Source organism: Cebus imitator, unplaced genomic scaffold (assembly GCF_001604975.1).
Source record: "Cebus imitator isolate Cc_AM_T3 unplaced genomic scaffold, Cebus_imitator-1.0 Scaffold218, whole genome shotgun sequence".
Classification (NCBI taxonomy): domain Eukaryota; kingdom Metazoa; phylum Chordata; class Mammalia; order Primates; family Cebidae; genus Cebus; species Cebus imitator.
In genome coordinates, this window is record NW_016107533.1 from 3,548,796 (window position 1) to 3,565,875 (window position 17,080).

General features: G+C 36.2%; 2 protein-coding genes across 2 annotated transcripts; one reads left to right on the forward strand and one right to left on the reverse strand.

Moving 5' to 3' along the window:
• Positions 1 to 836: 836 nt before the first annotated feature.
• On the forward strand, positions 837 to 2,544 carry LOC108318438 (olfactory receptor 4S2). The gene is made up of 2 exons (XM_017549474.1): positions 837 to 974; positions 1,435 to 2,544. The coding sequence occupies exon 2, from the start codon at positions 1,484 to 1,486 to the stop codon at positions 2,408 to 2,410; it is 927 nt and encodes a 308-aa protein (XP_017404963.1). The 5' UTR covers positions 837 to 974; positions 1,435 to 1,483; the 3' UTR covers positions 2,411 to 2,544.
• A 6,880-nt stretch (positions 2,545 to 9,424) lies between these two features.
• On the reverse strand, positions 9,425 to 10,979 carry LOC108318439 (olfactory receptor 4C16-like). The gene has a single exon (XM_017549475.1). The coding sequence runs from the start codon at positions 10,977 to 10,979 to the stop codon at positions 10,047 to 10,049; it is 933 nt and encodes a 310-aa protein (XP_017404964.1). The 3' UTR covers positions 9,425 to 10,046.
• Between the last annotated feature and the right edge of the window lie 6,101 nt (positions 10,980 to 17,080).

Below are 17,080 nucleotides of genomic sequence, written 5' to 3' on the forward strand. Positions count from 1 at the left end.
TGTGCTGAGAGCACAGTTCAGTAGGAGTTGTCAGAATTCAGCTGGATGGATCTTGAGAGGATCTTCAGGTCTCTGTTAGACAACCTGTAATTGGAGGAGTTATTTACATCTATGGTTGATTTGAGAAAGAATCCTAAAAGCTTCTTTAATCACAACTATTTCACATACCCTTTTCCATCCAAACATGCCAATGACCCCATTGTAGTGCCTGAAATTTCACCATTGAACATTTATCCATTTAAATAAATGTTGCCATTTTCCTAAACCCTTTAAAATCATCATTCAGTGATGATCTCTTCCAGCAATATTTAATTCAACCAAACTGGGAGAATGAATACAGCCAGAATTAAACTAGAAAGATTAGAAAGGTGTATGAAGCAATGTTGACATTAAGGGACAGTCTTCTCTTTTTAACGCCCATTTTTTTGTTTCAGTTAATAGACAAATGCTTAAAATACAAAGCAAAGTCAGTCCTGGAAAATCCTGAAGTACTCTGAGTTTGTACATGGAGAAATTACATAAGACACCACTTCCCCTCCTTTCAAATCAATCAGGTCTTCCTTTGTTTCTAGATCTTTCTTTTATTGCTTTACCTCCTTTCTGCCTTCCTATCAGGGTTGTATTAATACTTCATGGAGTGATTTAATTTCATGGTGGAAATAACTATGCATATGACATGTAATAGTGAAGCTGAAACTCTGTCATTTTACAAAGGGGATAAGAGAATTTCCATTAAGTTAAATAATTTACCTGTGGTTACAGCACTATCATTTTAGAATCAACTTTGTGTAATTTTGCTCCTCTTTTTATTATACCACACTATGTCTCGACTATCAGCATCTGAGATCACATTGGTGGCGGTGCATACATCATGTGCAGAAAAATAGAGTTTCATGAGAAGAACTTGCAAAGCCCATGAGTGGATAAACTTGCAGAGAAATTGCAGGGTATTCATGAGTGGATGTGATAATCAGGTATGGCAATATTCAGAAGGTGAAATGTGGGCATATGTTTTCATTTATAGGTAGAAAATAAAGCAAACATTTCAAGATGTTTGCTGGTAGATAACATAAATGTAACCATATCCCAAAACACAGAAATTCTTTCAAAACTGATCATCTTACACAAAATAAAAACTAAATAAAGTTTAGAAGCAGCTAAATAAACCTTAAAAAAAGGTGAGAGAAGTGAGGCACATGGCAATATACATGTGAGATTGAGGGGACTTATTTTATCTCTGTGAATTTTGCTTTCTCAGCTGAAGTGAATAAATGTGATCTTACCCTGAGGTAAGATGATCAAAATAGATGCACTTCAATTTCTTTAAGTATGCATGCTAATCAGCATCTTCCCCATTTTCAGCTACTGGGATTATATATTGGTTCCATGTTAGAAATAAAAACTATAGTCTTTTTAATGTTTTCTTTTTTTCAGGTAGTTTAATTGCCTCCTGAGAACTTGACCCATTCATTCCACTGAAAAAATGAACAATGTAACTGAATTCATTTTCTGGGGTCTTTCTCAGAGCCCAGAGATTGAGGAAGTTTGTTTCATGCTGTTTTCTTTCTTCTACATAATCATTCTTCTGGGAAATCTCCTCATTATGCTGACAGTTTGCCTGAGCAACCTGTTTAAGTCACCTATGTATTTCTTCCTCAGCTTCTTGTCTTTTGTGGACATTTGCTACTCCTCAGTCACAGCTCCCAAGATGATTGTCGACCTGTTAGCAAAGAACAAATCTATCTCCTATGTGGGGTGCATGTTGCAGCTCTTTGGAGTACATTTCTTTGGTTGCACTGAGATCTTCATCCTCACTGTAATGGCCTATGATCGTTATGTGGCTATCTGTAAACCCCTTCATTATATGACCATCATGGACCGAGAGAGATGCAATAAAATGTTATTAGGGACATGGGTAGGTGGGTTCTTACACTCCATTATCCAAGTGGCTCTGGTAGTGCAGCTACCCTTTTGTGGACCCAATGAGATAGATCACTACTTTTGTGATGTTCACCCTGTGTTGAAACTTGCCTGCACAGACACATACATTGTTGGTGTTGTTGTGACAGCCAACAGTGGTACCATTGCTCTGGGGAGTTTTGTTATCTTGCTAATCTCCTATAGCATCATCCTGGTTTCCCTGAGAAAGCAGTCAGCAGAAGGCAGGCGCAAAGCTCTCTCCACCTGTGGCTCCCACATTGCTGTGGTCGTTATCTTTTTCGGCCCGTGTACTTTTATGTACATGCGCCCTGATACCACCTTTTCGGAGGACAAGATGGTGGCTGTATTTTACACCATTATCACTCCTATGTTAAATCCTCTGATTTACACACTGAGAAATGCAGAAGTAAAGAATGCAATGAAGAAACTGTGGAGCAGAAATGTTTTCTTGGAGGCTAAAGGGAAATAATTGGACTTAATAATTTAAACTCCATGACCTTAAAAATTCTCAGCCTTGGTGAACTCATCTGTGCAATGAAGACAATAATAACAACCTCATAGGGTTTAGAGTGGAAAAATGAGAGAATAACACATTCAAAAGAGTAAGGTATTATTTTTATTGTTATTGTATTTATTCTAATATCTCATAATTAGATAACTTCCTGAAATATCTATGGCAGAGAAATATTACTAAACATAGAATCACAAATGTGCAGAGGAGCAATTCTTCTTGGCTTTCCTTTGAGGACCTGTTTCTGTTATCTGTCTTGCTTTCACTGGTCTTGCCATCACACCTGAAAGCAGAAACTCTCCATATGTTTAAAGTGGAAGAAATAAATTTTAAAAATTTAGAATTTCCAAATGTGTGGACAGTGTTTGCATATTTTGGGGCTTAATTTATGAGCTGTCAGGCACTATAGTATCAGTCAGATATTTCCTCCTAGAAAAACAATCCTCTACCCTACTGCTTAGTCTATGTATATAGCAGTGGGGAATTGAGAAGGTTGTAATGTGTGCTGGCTGCTGACAACCTGGGAACAGTGAGAGGAAAGGGCCCCACAGTTCACAGTGTAGATTTCGCTTATCCTCATATATGCTGCTGTGCATTTAATCACCGTCCTTCACATTAATACCAGGAATTATTTAGCCCAGTCTTTTTTTTTAAATTATACTTTAAGTTCTAAGATACATGTGCAGAACCTGCAGGTTTGTTACATAGTCATACATGTGTCATGGTGGTTTGCTGCACCCATCAACCCATCATCGACATTAGGTTTTTTCCTAATGCTATCCCTCCTCTAGTCCCCCATCTCCCAACAGGCACAAGTGTGTGATGTTCCCCTCCCCATGTCCTTGTGTTCTCATTGTTCAACACCCACTTGTGAGTGAGAACATGTGGTGTTTGATTTTCTATTCTTGTGTTAGTTTGCTGAGATGATGGTTTCCAGCTTCATCCATGTCCCTGCAAAGGACACGAACTTGTCCTTTTTTGTGGCTGCATAGTATTTCATGGTGTATATGTGTCACATTTTCTTTATCCAGTCTATCAGTGAAGGGCATTTGGGCTGATTCCAAGTCTTTGCTATTGTGAACAGTGCTATTGTGAACAGTGCTGCAGTAAACATATGTGTGGATGTGTCTTTATAGTAGAATGATTTATAATCCTTTGGGTTTATACCCAGTAATAGGATTGCTGGGTCAAATGGTGTTTCTGGTTCTAGTTCCTTAAGGAATTGCCACAGTCTTCCACAATGGCTGAACTAATTTACACTCCCACCAACAGTGTAAAAGCATTCCTATTTCTCCACATCCACTCCAGCATCTGTTGTCTCCTGACTTTTTAATGATAGCCATTCTAACTGGTGTTAGATGATATCTCATTGTTTTGATTTGCATTTCTGTAATGATCAGTGATGATGGTTTTTTTTTCATATGTTTGTTGGCTGCATGAATGTCTCTTGAGAAGTGTCTGTTAATATCCTTCACCCACTTTTTGATGAGGTTGTTTGCTTTTTTCTTATAATCGTTTAAGTTCCTTGTAGATTCTGGATATAAGTCCTTTGTCAGATGGATAGATTGCAAAAATTTTTTTCCCATTCTGTAGGTTGCCTGTTCACTCTGATATTTTCTTTTGCTGTACAGAAGCTCTTAATTAGATCTCACTTGCCAATTTTGGCTTTTGTTCCTTTGCTTTTGGTGTTTTAGCCATGAAGTCTTTGCAGAGCTTCAAAAGAATAAACCTCCAATCTTTCGTGAAATAGTATAAAGGAATTCTTACCTGAATATGTAGAAAATGACCTATGGAAATAAAATAATTTTGATGTATACAATGTGTGTTTCACTCCTACATTCTGTAGAATCATATGCTACAAGCATTTAACATCTCAGGAGTTTTGCAGGTGAACTAACTTCCTAGTTTTCTCTGTCTTTGCTCAGATGGCTGTAACTTCCCCCACAATGCTAAATCAACTACCTGGTAACACTGTTCTCAATCTTTGAAAAAATGTGTGAAAATCTTTCACCAGCTTGTATTTCCTGTCTACTTTTTTTGTTATTGTGGATTAACATATAATTTCTCTTATTTTAGCAACAATTCAGATGGCAAAGGAAATATATTTTTGTAGATAGTTTACTATGTGTAACATAAATTCTATTTTTAAAGTATCTATTAGTGTTTGTCCTAATACAATGACATAAAAAGAAGAAAATCAAAAGTTACATAATATTGCCATACAGAAGTCTTATTTACATGAAAATATAAAGGAACACATGCATATTGAACTGTTTGAAAACTCAGAGTTCAATAATGTAAAAAAATGAAAGAAAAAACATAGTCACTTTACTATGTTTTCTCAGAAACATACCATTGTTAGCAGTTTCTTATGATTCATTTCATTAAAAATAATCTTATACCTATATTCACTTATAATTTCTATTTTATGTTTTGTAGTCACAGAAAGGAATAGTATAAAAATTGACACATAAATTTTTCCTTTAGAGAATGAGATACTCTGACTGTCTCTTCATAACAGGACTTACAAATGAAACCCCAGAGTCTAGTCAGATTGGACGTGGTGCTCTCACACAGCAGGTACACTGGAGACCATGCCAGAAAACAGTCCTCTCCCAGGGAAGGTCAAAGTAGCCGGCAGTGTGGGAGGGTGAGGTGAACAAAGGAACAGTGTTTGCAATTCCAGAGTCTGGGAGGTAGTGTGAGAATGTCCTTAGGATTGTGATCAGTCTTGTTTTCCAAACTAGACCTAAAGAAAAACACAACCGAGATACCTTCCTTAATGTTGCAGCAATTCCCAGAACCATAGCTGATAGAGAACATCTTCCTCTTCCACCACCCATTTTCTCACCCCTGATTTCTTTCACCCTTGGCCAGTACTTGGTTGGTTTGGGTTGTCTGCCTTGTGGTGATTGAAAACATTATCCATAAGAGTTTGATCCCTGGTTGCCCTGTTCTTATTTACTGTAATTGCTGCAATTGTGCAGTTATAGTTATCCCTGGGTGTGCAAGTTCTAAGAGAGGTTCCATTACATTCTCTGTGTTCTGAATATAATTATCTCTGTGTCCTAAACCATAAAAACAACACTAGCTACTCATCATAACCAGAATCAAGTACCCCATCCAAAATTGTGACTACTTTTTTTATTTTTATTTTTGCCTGCTGGTCTATTTGTATAAAGAACACAAAAGAGTGGTTCCTGCTATGTTACTGGAAAATATGTTTTTCTCTCTAGAAACCATGACTTCTATCCTCATGAAAATGAAGACTAAGAAAGTAGTTCTTGGGAGTATAAAAAACAGAAAACACCTATTTTCACCCCTTGGATCTCAGAATAGTATAATGCAGGCAAACGGTGACTCCACACCGTGTAGAGACCATCTGTTCAGCATTCAATTCATACACTGAATCTGGAAAACAGCATCTCTTCTCCTCCAGAGCTGACTTCTAGCTAGCCCCTTGACTGAGCTCTTAACAGGCCTTTCCCCTCTTCCGTAAAGCTGGATGCTTAACAGGTGATGGGCGATATGGGAAGATCAGTGAATTCTGAGATCACGAGAACATTTTATATCTCCTTTACCCCAAAATAGGTACCAGGTCCTAGGCAATATTTAAGGGATATTATGTCCATGTATCGATTTATCTGCAAGCTGTCAAATGTTGTTGTAGATGAAGGCACTGTGGTTATGGAAGACAAATCTACATCTACAGTGTCTATTATTTCTGATTAGGACCAATTGCTTTCACTTTAAGGGTGGAAGAGGTCTTATATAATCATCTCGCTATGAGACACATGAATATCTTCCCAGGAACTGGCATCACATTGAGTGCTCAGGCATGGAATCTGCTACTGGCATGTTGGGCACTCAGAGGTGGGAGAAGGCAAAACAGCATTTATGGCAGGGAGCTTGTGTCACTGAACCCAGGCATAACTCACATCCTTGCCAGTATAGACACTCTGTTCATGTGCTTAATGTGCTATCACTGAAATAGCTTTAGGCCAGATCATGTCAGAGTACAGCCCATCCTCATCGTCTGGATAGTGAAAGCCTGCTGTCTTGTACATGATTTCTAGTTAGTTCCAACTTCAATATGTCTACCCACATAACTTTTCCAGATCACTTGGTCCAGTCCTCTGACCTTCCAGATACTTGATCAACAAACCAGGCCTTCAGTTCTGTCTCAATTCAATGTATATTTATTATCTGGGACTCTTCCCCTTCTATACAAAGTTGAAAACAAGAATATTATTTAGGGTTTTGTCCACTGGCAGAAATTCTCTATACTACATACCTTTAAGGCCACCATTTAGGGCCGTGATGTCATTTTGGGTTAATGCCAACATACTGTGGTGACTTGTATGCGAACCTGACCTTTCCTCCTCTGTCAGATGATCACAGAGCACTTCCTGTGAGGCCATATGTATGACTTGAGGAAGAGGCATTGATTTAACATAATATGAGAGTCAGAACCATCCACTTGTTCCTGAACCACTCTTGTCTTCTGATCGCTCAGGTCTAGCTTTTACCATTTCAGGCTTGTGTGCCCTTCAGAAATTAAGACTCGTTGAGCCATCTGATATCTAGTTCATAGTGGGTAGCTCAGGTTGCAAAGTCTCCTGGCATCCCTGGTCAGTCACTCACTCTCTTTTGCACTTGTTATGTAAAAGTGAAATGATGTTACCCTTCCTATTTGTGAGGATCAAGACGTATTCATTCATCTAGTGCTAAAATTTCTGTGACCATACTAAATGTAAAGCTTTCGGATTAAGAAGCCATGATTGAGACTCCGTCATTACTGTGGTATGCATTATTCTATTCAATTTTATCACTTATAGATGGAAACCTGGCCTTCTCCAGAAGCTTTGTGAGGGTCACTAGTCTAAATTAAGCTTTTCTGTAATTTTTTTTGTGACGTAATATTTTCAAAATTTCTAGCACCTATAGCTCTCAGTGAGGGCTGAGCTTGCCCAATTACCGTAAGAAAAGCATCTGTGGCCCAGCAGCAGTGTCTCACACCTGTAATCCAAGCACTTTGGGAGGTCAAGGTGGGCAGATCACTTGAGGTCAGGAGATGGAGGCCAGCCTGACCAACATGGCGAACTATCTCTGCTAAAAATACAAAAGTTATCTGGGCATGGTGGCACATCCCTGTAGTCCCAGCTACTCCAGAGGCTGAGGCAGGAGAATCACTCAAACTTGGCAGGCAGAGGCTGCAGTGAGCCAAGATTGCACCGCTACACCCCAGTCTAGGCGGTAAAAAAAAAAAAAAAAAAAAAAAGAAAGAAAAGAAAAGAGAAAAGCATTTGTGAACTTTTATTCACTTTGCCATGTCAAGAAATTGTGACTAGCCTTGGGACATGGGAGGCATCTTCTTTTTCTCACACAATGGTGATTTCACATACCTGAAACTCATAAGGTATTTGTTGAGTTCAAAAGGTTGTTTTACTCCAAATATTATATTTGATTCTATTTATTTCATATATTAATCGTAAACCTTGAAAATATTTGATGATTTATTTTTTCCTGTTCCTTTCTTGGAGTATGTGAAAGCAGTATAGTCACTAGTCATATGGCGAGATATTATTATAAAAACAATGTTACATTAAACTCTAATGGTGCCTCTCTAAGTTTGCAAAGATGATGATAATATGTCACTTGTCTATTAGAAGACTCTAAATTAGTATCAAGTCTATCTCTTTTTGAAAGCAGCCTTCCCATATAATATTGTAAAAAATTCTGCATTTCAGAGGGAATATTTTTAGGTGTGATAAAAGATATTAGCATCCTAGATAATATTATTCCCTAAAGATCCCCTTATTTTGTGAATTGAAAACAATTACAACAATATTGTAATAAACAAGTTTGTAATTAAGGACTTTGTTCTCTAGCATAATTTCCCTATGCCATTTACCTTTGAGACCACCTTTGAATTATGCTGTGCTGGGCAGCTGTTCTTTACAGATTAACGCACATGTGTGGAGATGACTTGTCTGAAAATGCAACCAAAATCCTTTCCTCCTCCATCTGTTCATCACGGAGTACTCCCAATGAGGCCATATACATGAGCTTGGAAAGAGACATTGATTTAACAGAAGTGAGTGATATGAGAATTAGAATCATTCATTTGTTCATAAATTACTGTTGCCTTCTAACCTGCTCAGGTCAACCTCTTTCCAGTTTAGGCTGCATATCCGTCAGAACTTAAGATGTGTTGAATCCTATAATATCCAGTACATAATGTATTGTTGAGGTTGCAAAGTTTTTTGGTATTCCTGGTCAGTCACTTAGTATCTTTTGTATGCGCTATTTAAAAATGAGCTGATTTTGTCTTCTGTATTTACAAGAATACAGAAGCATGCATTCACCTGCTGCCAAAATTTGTGTGATCAATCTAAAGGCAAAGTACTCAGGAAAAGGAGATGTTATTGAGAAATTATCATTATCCACTATAATCCATTTAGTTTTAGCACAGACCAGACACGTTAATAAAAGAGACAGAAGGTGATAGCCATCTCCATTGCAGAAATATAGTTTTCATCTAAACATCTCCATTGCTCTATCCAAGTTCTTTTCTTTTGCATTATTTAGAAATGTCACTGAAATAATTCACATCTGTTATGTAATTATTTCTGTTTCAAATCCTAAAACTATTTCTCTGAGTTATCACATTCCTTATTTAATCTGGTAATATTTTCCAAGTTTCTACCATTAACTTGTTGCACGCTTTATTTCTAGCCTGCAGAAATATCTCTACCTTAATTTGAGCTGTCTATGTTGTAGTCATAATGGCCCTCTCCTATAAACAAATTACTATCATTGTTATGATTCAAGAGAAACATTGATGTTTCCCCAAATTAGAAGAGATTCCATTAAAAGTAAAAAGTAGATTTTATAAAAGGAACAATTATATGACTACAACTCCAGCAGTGAGAACCGTCCTAATATCAAGAACTCTTTCAGACAGGTGAATTTTCTCTCTCGGTTCCATTGCTCTTGTAGAAAAATTAGGTACACTTATGAAAACTTATGCTAAGATTTCAGCATATCACTCAAGGAATTGAAAGGGAGATTGCTTAAGTTATAAATACTGTCCTTTACAACATGAAACTTCTACACTTATTTAAATCTAACACTTTCTGCTGAGTCAGGTAGAACAACTAAGTTGATCATCAGACATGACAAAACCAAAGTATCTAATAAAGAAAACCATTCAGAAGAGGGAAAACCTGTTGGACTGTGAGTATATTGATGGGTAACTATTAGCAGGGAACTCCAGAAGAAGTCAACATGGAGAAGAACAGACAAACGTCAGACCAAAGCCATAAATGACATTCAGCCGTCAAGAGCCAGAAACACAGCAGTGAAGGCAATGAACGTCATGTTATCTCTTTGTACCTCATGCAGTCTCTTCCTCCACATAAAACTGACTTAACATTCATCAATGATATTTATCCATACTGTCTTTTTTCCTGAAGGAATAACATTCATGCTCCAAGACAGTGTTATATTAAATCAATAATAAAGAGACAGTATTCTTTATTGACTTCTTCCGGGCCACTCCAAACTATCATGAAGGATTTGAGATCTTCATTCATGGTTTTATATCTGAGATCAGTTTCTTGCTCCACAGCTTCCTCAAGGCACTTTTCACTTCTGTGTTCCTCAGAGTATAAATCAGAGGGTTGAGCAAAGGTGTTCCAAGTGTATAAAACACAGCTATCATCTTATCCATGGGGAAGGTGGTGGCAGGCCGTGTGTATATAAATATGCAAGGTCCAAAGAACAAGATGACCACAATGATGTGGGAAACACAGGTGGAAAGGGCTTTCTTTCTCCCTTCAGCACTGTGGTTTCTCAGAGAATGCAAGATGACGCCATAGGAGAACATCAGCATGACAAAACTCACTGTACAAATGGCCCCACTGTTGGTAACCAGGAGTAGGCTGACCACATAGGTGTCTGAACAGGCAAGTTTCAACAAGGGCTGCAAGTCACAGAAATAGTGATCGATCACATTGGGGCCACAGAAAGGCAAACTCAGGGCAAGAAAAATCTGAGCTAAAGAATGCACACAAGATCCCACCCAGGCCGCAGCCATCAACACACCACAGGCCCGGTGGTTCATGATGGTCATGTAGTGCAGGGGCTTACAGATGGCCACATAGCGGTCAACAGCCATGAGGATAAGGATGAAGATCTCCAGGCAGCCAAAGAAATGGAATGTAAAGACTTGGATCATGCACTCGCTGAAAGAGATAGTGCTCTTCTTTGAAAGGGCATCCACAATCATTCTAGGGGCTATGGAAGTAGAGAAGCAGGTGTCAGATAAGGATAAGTAGAAAAGAAAGAAGTACATTGGGCTCTGAAGTGCCCGGCTGGTCTTGATGGTAGTAATAATCAACAAGTTACCCAACAATGTCCCCAAGTAGAAGAAAAATATAATAACAAACACTATGTTCTTCCAAAAAGGATCCTGTGTCAATCCAAGCAGAATGAACTCAGTCACATTGCTATTCAGTTGCATGGCTTTTATGAATGAGGGGAAGAAGCATATGAAATTGTTTATCTGAAAAAAAAAAGGAATTAACTTATGGTATGCTACGTAATGTTATTAAGTATTTTATGCAAAATTAAGCATTTCTCATCAGAGACATTCTGTTAGTGGTTTCTTAATAAGTCACTTCAATACTTTGTTTCTCAATTTTGACGATCATTTCTTAGGATTTTTAAGAGTCTCAAATAAGTTACTTTGCTGTAGCATTCTTCACATGCAAAGCCTTGTTAGTTTTGGCATCATTCTGATTAATTTTGCCAATTCAGTGAATGTAAAACACTATGAATCTATTGTAAATTAACTTCATTTTTTCATTTTCAGTAAATATTAGTGTCTATATTTTGCATGGTTTATCACTCAGCATTTAGGATATACTAAACTGCCCTTGGAGATCCATGATATAAAGTCCCACACCACCATCATCCCATACAGAACGTCTTACTTATACATAGTTTATAATTACAGATTCATATAGATATATATTATTCATAAATACATAACAATCTCAACTTCTATGCAAAAATTTCCCCAGATATTCCAGGTTTAAAAGTGGCAAAGTAAACACCTACAGCCTCTAATTAATATGCTCCTACCTTGAAGTGTCATTATGATTGTACTGACTTGAACCCGTAAATACAAATAAATATTCTTTGATACTTGGTAATATCCTTAATTCTCCATTTCTAATTTTCTCTTTCTAATTCATTAAAGCACCTTTTGGAACTCTCAGAAGTCCTGAGTTTATATTTATATGAAAAGAAATGAGGATGGGATATTATTACTCACCAGTTTATGATTTCACAATTTAAGTTTTCAGCTTGAGCATTTTGTAACTGGGGTGGTTTGGAGGAATGTCAACAGAAAGTTGATGTAGGCCCAGATCATAGTTGTAATCTCCAGTAGAAGTCTTATCCACATATCTGAAAGCCCCATGTTCCTGGAGCAGAGCAGAGATTCAGAAGAGGGAGGAAAATGGCGAAAAAAGAGATTATAGTTAGTAGTTGACTTCTTCAATTTTTTTCCTTTACAGAAAAGTCAATGATTATTCAACTTTGAAATGTTATTTCTTTCAATGAAGATTTGTTTATTTTAATGTTACTACAATATTATCACAAGTCTTCACTTTCAAGAACCAAATCTTTACTCTAGATCTTTCTTGTTAAGATGATATTGGAAGGTACATACATAAACATCAAAATACAACTGGAAGTGTAATTTATTTTAATATAATCTAGAAGATGTGCTTAGCCTATTGTATTTCACTCCAATCCCATCCTTACCTTCAAAACATTGTGTTGAAAGTTGTGAGTTGGCCAAAGCAAACAATATGATAAAACAGACACAGAATTCTCCTAATATGTATTTCTTCCTCTCCCTGGATAAATTTTCTTCTCCTCAACAGATTTCAAATATACCTTATTTTCCTCCAAAACAAAACAAAACAAAAAAGCCTCTTGAGAAAATGATGAAGTTATTCACTTTGGAGTGCTCAAAATAAAAATGTATATGCATCTTTGGATTCTATAGCATCTGAAAAGTGTCCAAACTATATGGGAAGCGAGTTGGTATGTTAATCATTACAATAGGCTATTTTTTTCGTTATTCATTTAAAATAGTGATCCATCATGAAGTGTTTGTACTTGAGAAAATATGGTAGACTTTGGAGGCAATGGTCACTTTCGCCTCTAATTTTCCATGATTTGAGCATTCCTTTGAGTGTACAGCTGTTGGTCTGCATATTGGCAATCCCATCAGGCTATTTCCAGAACAAGCTTATTTACATGACATATTTAGACATAGTTTTTGTAGGTAAATTAAAATGATATAAATATCATTCCTACCACATATATAGCATATTATATTTCATCTTCAATATTTTACATTAGCCTCCACATTATCAGGTTTGCTCTAAACATTTTCTGAGAATTAGTTATTTAACTTTTCATATGAAGTCTCAAATGTGTATTAATTATCAATTATATTTTATGATACCTTCTAAGAAATGAGGAAGGAGCAATAATTCTATGCTGTGATATACAATACGCTTTTCAAAATTTTCACTGTGATGAAAATCTGGCATTCTCCAGAAATTTTGTTAAGGTCACTATTCCATAATAGCCTTTTCTCTAATTGTTGAACAGGCATAATATTTTCTAAGTCTAGTACTCATCAGCTTTTAGTGAGTAGTTATCTTCCCCAAGTAGCTTACATTTTTTTTTAATAGTGAAATTTTATTCACTCTGCCATCTCAAGAAACTGTACTAAACCTTAAGACATGGAAAGCTTCCTTTTCTCCCACCACAAAAAAGGTGACTTTTCATATGGCTGGTGCTCATAAAATGCTTTTTGAGTTCTAAAGAGCATTTTATTCCAAAGATGATGTTTCATTCCACGTTAACAGTACACTTTTAAACTTTGGGTTATTTTTTTTCCTGTCAATTTTTTCTCAGAGAATGTAAGAACTGTACAGTCACAAGACATATGGAAATATATTGTAAAATTATTTTGAATTAAAATGTGATGATAACTCTCTGAGTTCACAAAGCTGGAAATAATCTGTCACTTACATGTCAGAAGAGTCTCCAAATTAGTGTTGCCTGTACATCGTACATCCCTTTTTGAAAGCAGCCTTCCCATAGAAGAGTTTTAAAAATGTTTCTTTCTACATCTTGAGTGAATAGTGAAACACATAATGACGTAAGAGATGAGCATCCTAGAGAGAATTATTCCCTAAAGTTTTCCTTCATGTTGCTAATCAGAAACTTCTCAGATGTCGTGATGAATTTAGCTTTTGCTTTGTGTATTTAGTCAAAGCAAAAATTAAGTTAATACAAGTTAACCCTTCTCATATCCAGTAACCAGGTAGGTACAAGGATGAGGTCAAAATCAGAGCTTAGTGTTCAGTAATAACATTTCACATGAGAGAAAACTGAAACTCACAGAAGCTTGCCCAAGTTATATATTTAGTAAGTTCCGTATTAAGATCTGTACTAATGACTGTTTTATTCTGTGTTTTTTTCCTCTTTCTACATACTTTTTTACACTAGCCTAAGACCAGAGACTACTAGAAAGTGATGATGATGAAAAATATTTAAAATGCCTGAGTAGTGGCATCTCAGGTTAAGGATCTTAGAATTAAAGTAAGGCAATGAGGACAGGTTGAAATTCAGGTAACCACGGCATATATTAGTAAGACTATTCAGTAGATAGTTGAAAGTTTTAAAGTATAAATTTCAAGTCGGTTACAAGAACAGAAAACCATGGGGTGGCATGTTCTTGCTCATAAGTGGGTGTTGAACAATGAGAACACATTGATACACGGAGGGGAACATCACACACCAGAGCCTGTCATAGGTGGGGAGCTAGGGGAAGGACAGCAGGGGGTAAGGGGATAGGGGAGGGACAGGATTAGGAGAAATACCTAAAGTAGATGACAGGGTGATGGATGCAGAAAACCACCATGGCACATAAATACCTATGTAGCAAACATGCACATTCTGGACTTGTACCCCAGAACTTAGAGTATAATAATAATAATAAAATAAAACAAATTTCAAGTCAGTACTGCTGAATTTGATTTGGAAATCATTATTTGTGAATGGCAGTTTAAATAATGAGGTTGTGTGAGGTCATCCAAAAAAAAAAAAAAAAAAAACCAACAGATATTGAAGAATTAAGCCAAAACCAAAATATTTCGTTGCAACAACATTTAAAAGAACCCCCAAAGGATCTCAAGATACATGGTCAAAGGCTCATAATAAAATCATGAAAATATAAAACCAAATGAAAAGACTTTCAGCAAGCAGCATGTGAGTTTTATGCATAAGACCACATAAGCACTACAGGCTGAAATTCACACACACACAAATCCTGACTGAGGTGATCAATCACCGGAGAGATGTAAAATAGGAAAATTTCATATCAGGCAAGAACCCAGGAAAGAATTCTTATTTCATCCTCAAACTCTTAGCCAGTACTGTAAATTGTAAGCGTTTATTGAGGGTAGGAATCCCGTCTATGTTGTTCTCCATCATATCTACCCTAATAAGCACTTATAAACCACAATTTGCAGTATGCAATTAATAATCAATAGTAGTAATTTGTGAAATACTATAATGGATTAACGAATCGCCACTAAAGAACTTACTCATGTAACCAAATACTACCTGTACCCCAATAACTTAAGGGAAAATATGAAATAAATAAACAAATAAATGAAATAAAATAATAAAAATGAGAATAGAAATAAAAAATCAATAGTAAATGAATGAATAAAACAAAACTAAACTGAAAAAAAATTGATGACAATATATAATTATATTTTCTGTAAAACTACCTCTGTTATGGTAAATGAAATAAGAATCTTTTCTAATTCTTTCTGAACTGCACTAAGACCACTAATTTAGGAGGGAACAGATAGAAGAGGGGTCTGATCCTCCATCACAACAAATACTTCTTCAGGAATCCCTTTCATAGAAGTGATTTGTCGACGCAATCAATAGCACTGTGAGACATCAAGCCCATTATGGGACATTGAAAATGTTAGGTTGTCTTCATGACAGAATATAGTTTCCATGATGTGTGAATGTAGTATCAATAAGGAGGATGCATTCAACCTTTGCAGGACATTTGCTGTTGTGCTGCACAGCATCTAAATACCTTTCTTAGGTACATCCAACCTACTTCATAACGATGGCTAAAGAGGAGTTGTAAAAACTGCCTCAGTGAGCCCTGATTTTTCATGCCTGACAAGAGCCCGTTTTCCTGCTTGGATAACAGAACCCTGATTTTCCTCTGAAAAACCACAACTTGCCCAAATTCAGTATATGAGGTTTGGGTAGTACTGTCTCTCAAAAATGGAAATGTGGCTCCTGCTTGGTCAATTAGAAAACATTTACACAAAGCTATGATGATCAGATCAGGAATCTAGTAGCAAATGAGATGTAAATTCAGTGCTTTCATTTGAAATATTGAGAACAGTTGTTGTTTTTCTTTAGTTCTGAAAGGACAGACCCACAACTCCTGCCTATTATGTTACCAGGAGCAGAGAAAGTCTCATAAGAAATGAAACCAATACAGAAGGAGGCAGAACCAACAGACAAGTGGAAGAAAACAGTTCTATGAATGTCAACTGTAGAGTTCACCTATTTCAAAACTACTCTATTTATTTTATATCATTGCTTTTCTACCTTTATTTAAGTAGCACAACAAATACTTGTAAATTTGCATCCATCTCCAAAATTAAAATATTACTAATGATTAAATCTATTTTAATCCCTTTCCTATCCTGCCCCTGCCTCACCCTAAAAATAACCAATATCCTAATTTGTTCATGTATAGCTATTTTGTTTTTTAAAAATAAATTATCTTTATCACATGTGTATGTTTTTTATTTTCACCTGGTTTTGAATTTTAAATAATTTATGCTGTATGAAGAATTTTCACTTAATGTAGTTACTAAGTTTTGTATCCATTGTTGAATGTACTTGTAGAATTATTTTCACTGCTATACCATGTTTTATTGTGTCATCATTTCAAAATGTGCTTAACCATTATCCAGTCAATGAATATTTGACTAATATGAATAGTCCAACTATGAGCATTTTTTAACATGTCCCCTTGGAATGAAATTGAAAGGAATGCATTACAGGATATCCCAAATATTCAGTGTTATAGGACAATATTATAACATTTATAAAAGCAGCCCAGGAAATACAATCTCACTATGTGCAATAAAAGAAGAGGGCTGGAGTATTTGTAAGCAGACCTAATAGTCTCTGCACTATAAGGAAAGAATTAAATGGAAGAGTGCTCAATTTTGTTTTTGTTTTTATTAGGTACATGGATAAATTTGTAATCCACAAAAAACATGGGCTTGATTTTTGCATGTCAGCTTTAAAATATCAATACTTAGTCACTTGATATGTGTCATATTTAGACTAAAATAAATGTCTGAATAGATGCCTAGTAAAAGAGGTAGAATTTCTTTAAGCCATAAAGATGTCGCTTTGCTTATTACATAGTATTAGCTGTGTGATCTGGGATGTTAGATCTGAGGCATATAATTATGC